This window comes from Haliotis cracherodii, unplaced genomic scaffold (assembly GCF_022045235.1).
Source record: "Haliotis cracherodii isolate W230 unplaced genomic scaffold, xgHalCrac1.p SCAF_2, whole genome shotgun sequence".
Classification (NCBI taxonomy): Eukaryota; Metazoa; Mollusca; class Gastropoda; order Lepetellida; family Haliotidae; genus Haliotis; species Haliotis cracherodii.
Genome location: NW_027266275.1, coordinates 25,900,775 through 25,912,008, shown reverse-complemented (window position 1 = coordinate 25,912,008; position 11,234 = coordinate 25,900,775). Strand labels below are relative to the sequence as shown.

The 11,234-nt window shown below is 40.1% G+C and overlaps 1 protein-coding gene across 1 annotated transcript; it reads right to left on the bottom strand.

Annotated features, from left to right (window-relative positions):
• Positions 1-469: 469 nt before the first annotated feature.
• LOC139468886 (la-related protein 7-like) lies at positions 470-11,104 on the bottom strand. Its single transcript, XM_071251019.1, has 13 exons — positions 11,019-11,104; positions 9,838-9,945; positions 9,467-9,545; positions 8,485-8,585; positions 7,924-8,004; positions 7,449-7,613; positions 6,418-6,511; positions 4,659-5,274; positions 3,873-4,000; positions 2,724-2,821; positions 2,328-2,472; positions 1,317-1,411; positions 470-593 (listed from the first exon to the last, which is right to left on the bottom strand). Exons 1-13 carry the CDS (start codon positions 11,028-11,030, stop codon positions 522-524), a joined length of 1,794 nt encoding a protein of 597 aa, XP_071107120.1. The 5' UTR covers positions 11,031-11,104; the 3' UTR covers positions 470-521.
• Between the last annotated feature and the right edge of the window lie 130 nt (positions 11,105-11,234).

The following is an 11,234-nucleotide window of genomic DNA, read 5'->3' as shown; positions in this document are numbered from 1 at the left end:
TGGTCAGGTTCACTGACTTGGTTGATGCATGTCATCGTATCCTTATTGTGTGGATTGATGCTCATGATGTCAATCTCTGGATTGTCTTGTCCAGACTCGATTATTTACAGACCACCGTCAAATAGCTGGAATATTGCTGAGAACGGCGTAGTAGTAGTAGTAGTGAGTGAGTGAGTGTGGTTTTACACCGCTTTTAGCAATATTCCAGCAATATCACGACAGGGGACAACAGAAATTGGCTTCACACATTGTACCCATGTCGGGAATCGAACCCGGGTCTTCGGCGTGACGAGCGAACGCTTTAACCACTAGGCTACCCAACCGCCCCAGTAGTAGTAGTAGTAGTACATGTAGTAGTAGTAGTAGTATAAATCTTCAGAGGATATGCCTCCATGGACACCATACACGGTACCACTGAACACAATGAAAGAACATGCATAAGAATAGGACAATATTTATTTCTTTAGGCTTGGGTTCAGTCACTCATTCACTCTCCTGTCACACTGTCACACAGTCTTGTATCAGTCTTCAAACACAATGTGCTTCTTATTCGCAATCACCTCAGCATTGTGCTTGTGAGCCTTCTCTATAAGCTGGAACAAACAGATAGTGCTGGTGTGAGAGGAAAAACAAAACAAGATAGTTCTGTGGTTATTATTATTATCATCATCATCATTATTATTATTATTATTATTATGGAAAAGCACCATTAACAGTTGATGATGTATCATTATTGTGAAACTTCAGCATGTTCAGTATAGAGTGAGTGAGGGAGTATGGCTGAAGGCGACGTTTACAGTATTTCCATGATATCCCTGCATATCAGCTTTGAGTTAGATGGTGTAGAAGGAAAGCCCAAACTCCCCAAAGTGATGTAGCTAGACACCCAGGACAAGTGATATGGTGGGATTCACACCAACAATCACCCGACTCTGCCACGATTAAGGGATGCAACTCTGCACATTGAGTGAGTGAGTGAGTGAGTGAGTAAGGTTTTACGCCGCTTTTAGCAATATTCCAGCAATATCACAGCGGGGGACACCAGAAATGGGCTTCACACATTGTACCCATGTCGGGAATCGAACCCAGGTCTTCGGCGTGACGAGCGAACGCTTTAACCACTAGGCTACCCGACCGCCACACTCTGCACATTGAATCATAGTGCCTGACAAGTACTAGGTCACCTACCCGCCTCTGTCAGTTTGGAACCAGTTTGCATTCTTACAGTAAAAGGATGAAAGTGTGTACCAGCAGAATACCCCTTTGGTCTTACATACAGAAGAAAAGTTCCTGACAATATCATTGATGCAACTGACCTTCTGTGTTCCTCTTTTCTTTGTCCTTGTCTTATTATTGAATTTTTCGTCCCTGTCTGCCTTTAGCTTCTCCCAGTATTGTTTCTCACTGTCCCCTGAAATATGAATTAGGGTTGAAATGTGAATACATGTACAACCACTTCTCCCAACAAGAGAATCGGTGTGCAAGTCTCCCGCAATGTAAATCACAACCAATGTAAGTCAACTGCAACGTGAATCATTGTCTTTATAAATTCATAAATGTAAATAAGAGACCACATACCAAACCTCCTGAATTGACAATTATGGACAACACAAAACAAATAAATGTATTTGTATGTCTTCCCTACAAGTACCAACATATCTGTTACACACCTAATAGAATACCTATTTTACTCCCTTGTTTTAACGTTTTTCACAACATACAGTCTGCAATCTTAACAAGAGGACATAGTCATTGATGTCCCCCAAAATAAAATATTTGTCGTGGATTAACATATGAAACTTGTTGCCATGGAAACGCGAAAAATATTTGTTTACAAAATCCCAAACTATCAAAAGGCACAAGTTCACCACTTGACCTATCTATGTGACACATTTGCTGAAGAAATATTGGAAACTTTTCAAGATATGCTCCGGATAACTGCTGCCAAACTCGAAAAATTACCTTGAAAAAAAACCCAACAACCAAACTTTCAAAAGGCACGAATTCACCACTAGACCCATCTATGTGCCACATTTAGTGATGAAATATTGTAGTTTTCAAGATCTGTTCCGAAAACAAGCACTACTGACATTTTCAGTCAAAGTTGTTGCCATAGAAACTTTTTCTTTTTTTTTTAAATCCCAAACTATCAAAATTGGGTTTTATGTACCATCTGTGTACAGGTGAGGTGAGTTAAAATGGGGTTTAATGTCACGTCTGTGTGTACAGGTGATGTCAAATGGGGTTTAACGTCCCAAGGTGAGACGATATAGGGTTTAACATCCAGTCTATTCATACAGGTGAGGTGTCTGTGAAGCATGACCTACCAGTAAGCAGGTTGAAAGTATGGTTTTCTAGAAGCAACTCAGAGATCTTCCTTGCACTCTCCTCATCATTACAGCGGATGCTGCCAGACAAAGCATCGTCCTTTATGTCGAAGTAGGCCACACTGACTTCACCAGGCAACTTTTCCTGCAGACATGGTGAACAAGACATGTCACATGAGAGACAACATTGAAACAAAGTAGCGTGTGTAGCGCATTTCCTGATAATGTACATCGAATAATTATTTGCTCTTGAGTGAAAAATCTCAATATGAAAGAGGTAATGCACTGTTCTACCAAAGAAACCATTCAGTTTGATAACTCCTTTCTCTAAAAAATAATCAAACTTTACATTCTTTGCTAGAAGGACAAAATAATGACAGTCTTCTCTCTCCTCACCTTCAGTGTCCTCCTGTTCATGGGGTCGTTACAGGTGACCTTCACTATGACCCCAGGTACATACTCTATAGCTGGTCGCACGCCACCCTTAGTGCCATCTGAAATCAAGGAAGAGTTCATGAACATGCTCAATGCAGCCAGATCAGTATTATTTGTGCAAATTCCAAATGAATCAATACCCCCACCAACCAACCAACCAACCAACCAACCCTGTTCATTATGGAGTGGGTCATCAATTTTGAGTAATCTTAAATGAACACACAAACAAGAAATACTCATCCTCAATGTAACATGATTACAACATAGACAAAATCGGTCATTTCTGACACTGCCCTCATATCTACCCGTTTTAATTTGTAAAATATGAGAACTTTTACAAAATCTGGTCAAACTATCCTACTCTTATCAAATCACACTGATCTACTTTTAAAACCAAACAATAAGTTCCAAACAACTGAGTTTTAGAACCACTAGAAACTGTTTTCTCATACATCCATGTCAGAATGATTAGATCTGATTGGACCATGTGATGCCTTGCTAAAATACTGTGCAACCCACCTTGAACATGCTGAAGAGTAATAAATTTCTCATAGCGGGGGAATTAATCTCTTATACCCCACCATGAACAATACAAGCTGCATGTGGATTTCTCAGAGGCAGAATAAATCCCTTATACCCCGCTTCAAAGCAAAAGCTGCATTGCTTATTCAGTTAATGGAAGTCACGTGACAACACAAGTTAACCACAGCTCAATCTAACAGCTGTTTTCTATCAATTTTCGGCTTGACATGGGACACGTAAAACGCATGTGCCCCATGTGATCCTGCAACAACCTCTAGTGAACCATCTATATCAACACCTGTTTACATTTGTAGAGGTAGATCGAGAAGGGAATGTCAGTAATAAGGAAATCTTGTTATTCAATACCAGTTGATAAACCTTTTATACTTCATTTTACAAGACATAATAATGATCATATTCAATAGGGCAATTTATCACCATGGCTCAGCAGTACTTCTGCAGAGGGAACTATCATGAAGATACTCAAATATAACAAAGAAATAATCTGACATTACCATTATCAAACAATACCATATATTTATGTCAAATCAAAGCCTAATCAAACAGCATTCATAATTCTCCACTTACATTGTTCCTCCATCTTGTTCTGATGTGCTTCTCTCTCCAGACGCTGTTTCCGTAGTGACTGTTTGAGGGCGGCCATGTTGGCCTTCTGTTGACTCAGATATTCCTCTCTCAGTTTCAGCCACTCCTGCCTGGAAAATACTCACAAAGTCTTCACATGCTCACAGATAATATTCAGACTTAAATGTTACATAAAGAATCTGACCCAAGTGTCTTTTGTCCAACATGAGCCAATAAAAGTTTAAAACTCTTAGCCTTGACATATTTGATATCAAAAGACACGAGGGTGAGATTCTATTTATCATCCAAAGTCATTCTTCCAACTTTTCCGTTTGTAGACAGAAATAGCCACGGTATTGAGTGTAAAAGGTACAGGCTAACCATCTTTACTGGCAGAGGGATTAGTGATGTCATTTGATTGTGATGTCATGGTAACCGATGATGTCACAATGGTCTGCAAAGCATTGTTATGCACAATAATTATAGCAATATATCCCAGGAGACATTGCTTGGGTGAGATCAAGTGATATCTCCTGTGTAAGCCAGTTTTGAATGATAGAAAAAAGAGAGTCGCAACAACATCCTTTCAAAGCTTTAACCATCTTGTCACTATTCTTATACCATCATTTACAGCCAAAGACAATGAAGTCAAGTAATATGAAAAAATAATATCAAGTGTATAGTCTGAACATTCAAAATGGCAAACAGATCAAGGTTTTCAAAATTCTGTTATGACTGATTGAATAAGTAAAATCTAATAATTGAAAAGATTGTTTTGTTTAAACCTACTTTGTGATGACTTTGAGTTGTGGCGGTGGGACATCTTTCTCCTTGTTCTTCTTCTTCTTCGTCTTCCTTCTAGTTCTCTTCTTATTCGTATTGACATCAGCTGTTTCCACATCAACACCAGAATCTTCTGGTTTCGACACTTTTGCTTGCGGGGCTGAAAACTCACCACTCTCTCGACTGTCTGATGTTCGTTTACGTTTCCCTCTTTCAGACTTTTCCTTCTCCACAAAAGAGGAGTCTGTGTGCTCAGAATCTTCCTCAAGAGATTTATTAATATCCGAAAGTCTCTGCTTCCTCCTCTTTTTCTTCTTCTTCCCTTCCTTCCTATCATCTTCCTCTGATTTAAGCCCATCCGACACAGACTCATCCAGTTTACCTTGTTCCTTACTGCATGAAGCTTTACCCGAGTCCTTACAGACCTCTTTCTTCCTCTCAGGCTCTTCTCTGCCATCACTTGACTCCGTCTTCCTCTTCTTAGCTGGGATAGAATCAGAGGAGCAATCAACGCTGCTCTCACTAGTATGACGCCGACGTTTCTTGTGCTTCTTGCATTGTTTCTGTGCAGGTTCATCATTCTCCTTCGACTTCTCAGTGGCCTCCATATCTTCATGGGAGTCTGGAAAGGTTATATATATATATATTGACACAGTGCAGCCATACAACCCTCTAAATAACATGACAGTAAGACCATGTCAGGGCTCCAGAAAAATTGTGCAATCTCATTAAAATCAGACCTTAGTTCTCTCTACCGCTGAACAAAGATCTGAGGACATCCCATGAGGGGTCACATCAGAACGACCTTTCATCCGACCAATCAGATCATCGCTTACCAGATTATGAAAGTGACAGTCGGAATGTGATTTCTAATCATGCAACCTCGAAAAATCGAGAATTTGTCAAAATATGTTTTGAAGCATAGTCGCCAATTTGAAATTAGTCCTGTAAAGCACGAGAAAGCTGCCTTCTGATTGGTCATTCCATTGGTCGGTCAAAGTTCGCGCAAGGTCGGTCTGACGTGACCCGTAATGGGATGTCCTCAGATCTTTGTTTAGCAGTAGCGAAAACATTGTGTGGTCATTCAGTATTTACTCACATGCAATCATCAAAATTCACATTGGATATTGACAGTTTCTTGGGGTATCCAAAATATTTTTCCTCCCTTGTATTTGGTGGTGAATACCTAACACTCTCATTTACCATCAAAAGATTGCTCTAATTCGTGTAACACTTGGAACTTGCACAATCTTGTTTTGTGTCCCGATCTATCTCATTTGGGCTACTGGAATCTCCTTCTTTTGATTTCTTGTCAAGCAGTTGAAGTTAAGTTTGTGAAGATGACAGATATTATTCAATGGAACTGCTATCACCCCATAATATATCAAGTCCACTGTCTTGGTGCTATTGTTTGCTTATTAGTTTTTATATTTAAACTACTGAATTCAATGAAGTTACGCAACATTAGTTGTGGAGAGTAGTTGGATGGGTGACCATGTTTGTCAGCTTGACCGACACTGAAGCACAGTGGCGTCTGAATATCTACAAGGAATCAAGGTTTGCGATGTTGCCAGGTTACGAGCTCAGAGTTACCCCTATCATAATATTTGATTCCTGATTTGCAATTTGAGTTTACTTTATTGATACATTCACAGAATGAATTTTCATTGAATGAAATTGGGTGAAATTTGAAAATGGCCATTAACTTTTAAGGCTAGCTAGCCCACTAGGCCTGCAATACTTTGAGTGACAGTGTGCAGCTGACCTTGTCCGGACTTCTTCTTGAGCTGGTACAGCACCTTGTTCCACTTGGGGAATCTCCCGGCCTTGCCTGACATCGGCGGTGGGTTGTGCAACATCTAGAAGTACAGACCCAATCATTGGATACTGGCACACAACTTAGCTGGACTTTTCATATCATATATCGAATACTTCGCAGTGATTACACAGAAGTATATACTATTGCTAAACAGCCTGCAGTCAACAATACAGTAGCTAACAAGTCTGCAGTCAACAATACTGTAGCTAATAAGCCTGCACTCAACAATACTGTAGCTAACAAGCCTGCAGTCAACGATACTGTCACTAACAAGTCTGGAGTCAACAATACTGTCACTAACAAGTCTGCACTCAACAACACTGTAGCTAACAAGTCTGCAGTCAACAATACTGTGGCTAACAAGCCTGCAGTCAACAATACTGTAGCTAACAAGCCTGCAGTCAACAATACTGTGGCTAACAAGCCTGCAGTCAACAATACTGTAGCTAACAAGCCTGCAGTCAACAAAACTGTAGCTAACAAGCCTGCACTCAACAATACTGTAGCTAACAAGCCAGCAGTCAACAATACTGTAGCTAACAAGCCTGCAGTCAACAATATTGTTGCTAACAAGTCTGCAGTCAACAAAACAGTAGCTAACAAGCCTGCACTCAACAATACTGTAGCTAACAAGCCTGCACCCAACAAAACTGTAGCTAACAAGCCTGCACTCAACAATATTGTTGCTAACAAGTCTGCAGTCAACAAAACAGTAGCTAACAAGCCTGCAGTCAACAATACTGTCACTAACAAGCCTGCAGTCAACAATACTGTAGCTAACAAGCCTGGAGTCAACAATACTGTGGCTAACAAGCCTGCAGTCAACAATATTGTTGCTAACAAGCCTGCAGTCAACAATACTGTAGCTAACAAGCCTGGAGTCAACAATACAGTAGCTAACAAGCCTGCAGTCAACAATATTGTTGCTAACAAGCCTGCAGTTAACAATACAGTAGCTAACAAGCCTGCAGTCTCACCTCACAGGCTTTGGCAGCCTCTTCTTTGGAGGCAAACTCAACAAAGCCGAATCCCTTGAGATCTCCCGTACTCTTGAACCTCGGCAGACTGACATACTGTACATTGCCACACTGCGCGAACAGACTTCTTACCCACTCGTGATCAGTGGTACGTGGCAGGTTCTCCTGGAATGTCCAAAAAGGGATTTAAAGGCTAAAAGGATTTACCATTAAAAGAAATTGTTTTTTAAATAAAAACTTTTTCATCTTATTTGCACGAGTCAACCATATAAATTTTGGACAAACTTGCATCCCACTGGGTGTTAAAGGGTCACCAGTGACCCACACCATGCACCCTATCAACATTACTACAACAACATGGTACACATGAGTTATCTCCCCTTGTACATTCAGATGAAAAAATGATTATTCGAATTTGTGGGAGAATATTTTGTAACTTCAAAAGAATGAAAGGATTGCTAACATCAGGACTCACAACATAGACGGTTCGGTCGTCAACGTCAGGAACACTCTGCAATGGTTCAGTTCTCTTGATCTTTGTCTCCTCACTGTTCACCTGCAAAACACAAACATTTATCATTCAACTGCAAAGCACAAACATTCATCATTCACCTGCAAACACAAACATTTATCATTCACCATATTCACCTGCAAAACACAAGCATTTATCATTCACCTGCAAAGCACAAGCATTCACCATAAACCTGCAAAGCACAAACATTCACCATTCACCTGCAAAAAAAAAAAACATTCATCATTCACCATGTTCACCTGCAAAACATAAACATAAATCATTCACCTGCAAAACACAAACATTCCCCATAAACATGATAAAACTGCACAGCAATATACCCTGGGCTTGAGGGTCTTTTAACCAATTTACAACTGTACCTGCTAAAAGTTGACCAGAAACACCAAAATGGGAAGGATGTGGCAGGACTGATGCATACAACTAGATAGTCATGGTAACATGATTTAGGGAGGATGCATACATGAGTGATATTCAGTGGACAAGCTCACAGACTCTGTAACTTACCTCCAACAATTTCGATTTCTTTAAAGACCTAGCTATTGTCTTGACTTCGTCTGTCAGCTGGCGAATCTTGTTGAACTTGAGAAATATAGAAATGTCTATGTCTGAAACCAAAAATTGATTCTGTACAGTCACTTGGCCAAATAAATAATGAGTTGAAAACATTTTAGAAGATCATCAACATACACAGACTGGAAGCTGGCCCTGTTCATGCTAGTTTACAAAAAAATAACATAAATGCATTAGAGTGAGTGGGTGAGTTGGGTTTAACGCCACTTTTAACAGTATTTATAACGCCAGTTATATCACGGCGTGTCAGCTTAATGTGGGAGGAAACACCGAAGTGATGCAGGCCTCAGACGTTTACCACTTCGGTGAAACCCACGAGCACGGGTATGGTGCTGAAACCGGGATTCGAACCCACAATCATAGGTTTCTGGCGTGCCCAAGGGATGTAACTCGGCACAGCGAATTGCGGCGACGTAGACGACTGGGCCACCCGTGCCCCCAAACAAATCAGAAAGATATACTAGTTTCCCTCTACCCTGGCGTGTCCCGAACGCATAAAAATGTCTGGTGTACCATACATTCATTGTGCACTATTATGTGAAACCCACGAGCACGGGTATGGTGCTGAAACATAATAGGTCGGAACCGGGATTCGAACCCACAATCATAGGATTCTGGTGTGCCCAAGGGACGCATCTCTGCACAGCGAATTGTGGCGCCTTAGACGACTGGGCAACCCATGGCCCCAAACAAATCAGAAAGATATACTAGTTTCCCTCTACCCTGGCGTGTCCCTAACGCATAAAAATGTCTGGTGTACCATACATTCATTGTGCACTAAGTAACACGTGTACTGCATGCACAGCATGTCTACTATATGTACCATATATACAGTGTCAATCTCAACTAGCATTCCATACAATACACAGTCCTGCATCTTATATAAGAAACACATGTGGAATTCAAATACTCTTACATCCATCGTCAGTCTTGCCAATCTCTTTCTTCAAGAATCTGTCCTTCTGTAGATTGGAGTCACTGAAGTAGAACTCCATCTAAAATGAATGTGGGATCATGAGTTCACAATGCAAGGATTGATTTAAGGAATTTGATTTAACTTGCACCAGTTGCATGTTGACATGAAAATCAAGTTGCACCAAACAACCAACAAATATACTGCTAAATAATCAAAATATGCATTGCACGCAATAGAAATACTGTACCACTCAAAATCTAATGTACATCAACAATCAAATCTACATGCATTACGGCCTAAGTGTACATGCTCATGTAATTGTTCAAATGTCATCGACAGTCTAAAGGATGCAATTAGGAGCAACAGACAACCTGAGACTGGATTTTCTTCCTCATCTCTTTCATCCTTTTCCTTGGCTTCTTGGTCTTTGCAGCAGCAACATCCTGATCATTTGTATCCTCAGTCGAGAGTGGTGGGATCTAGCAACAACACATTACCATGGTTACAGTGAACTGACATTATTTTTCCGTAGTGTCAATATATATCATGATATCAATTTTTATCTGAGATTTGGTCCACAAAACTTGACACCGTAACCATGGTAACTCCACATAAGAATCAGTAAGTGAATGTGTTTTACAATTTACATGTCCAGGGCTCCCGAACATGTTTGGGGTATTGATGGTTTCCTTGGGTATTTTTGCTGCCTTGGATCCAGTCTATTGTGTATATCTACACCAATGAGTTGACATTTCTTAAAATAGTTCTGCTTAAAAAGTTATTTTAGGTGACCTCAGATTAGGGTCTGTTTAAATGTGGTTCTAAGTGTGTAACATGTTGCATAAAATCGCAACAGCAATATACATGTACATTTCTAACAAACAATAAGCAAGATGCCCCTATTTGGCATTATTCAGTTATAGATCCTGATGCCACAGCTAATTAAATATGACCAGTTCAGTCCATCCTTTCATCTATTTATAGACGGGGTATAACACTTAGCATTGATTTTGAAGGCTTGTACAGGAGGGGTCGCCCTATACTTGGGGGCGCTTTATAGATGGAAGTATATGGTATGTTGGGGAGTATTGCACTTTACCAGCTGCATTTTTTTTTATTTCAAAGAGCAACATGTGATGCATCAATTCATATGTTGCCAGCTTGCAGCTAAGATAATGAGTCAGTCTACTTAGCTTTACCACAGAAGCCACGGGTATCATCACAAATAATTAGTGCTTGTGTACCTTGTTAGCAGCACCAGATTGTTTTTCTTGATTCACATGCATGGTACCCAAATTTCTCGATTAAACTCGAAACTTGTTAAAATTGAATGGATTTTCCTCAAACTTCATTTGGTTAATTTTTCAAAAGAAATGAGATATCCAACTCATAAACTCACTTGTAAATGGCACATAACCCAAAGAATCGAGGGGCACTTATCTGGAAAGGGGATCCAAGAACAGGAACTTGTTAATGGTCAGTAAAAAAATATGCACCACCTATATGTTTTCTACTTACGCATAGGGATAAAACAATTTACAAATGGTTATACCTTTAAATCCATGTCAGCAACAAACAATTGTTCAGCTTGTTAAAAGAGCTGACAAAAATCTTATCTTCTGCGGCTGTACTTCAACTTCTTCAGTAAAGGAGGTAAACAAATCGCCGCGCTTGCGCCGGGGAAGTTTCTCTCAGTTATCTCATTATTCATTGGCTTTTCGGGATCCTTTAAACCAATGAGATTCATTGTTGCAAATAAATTATGCAC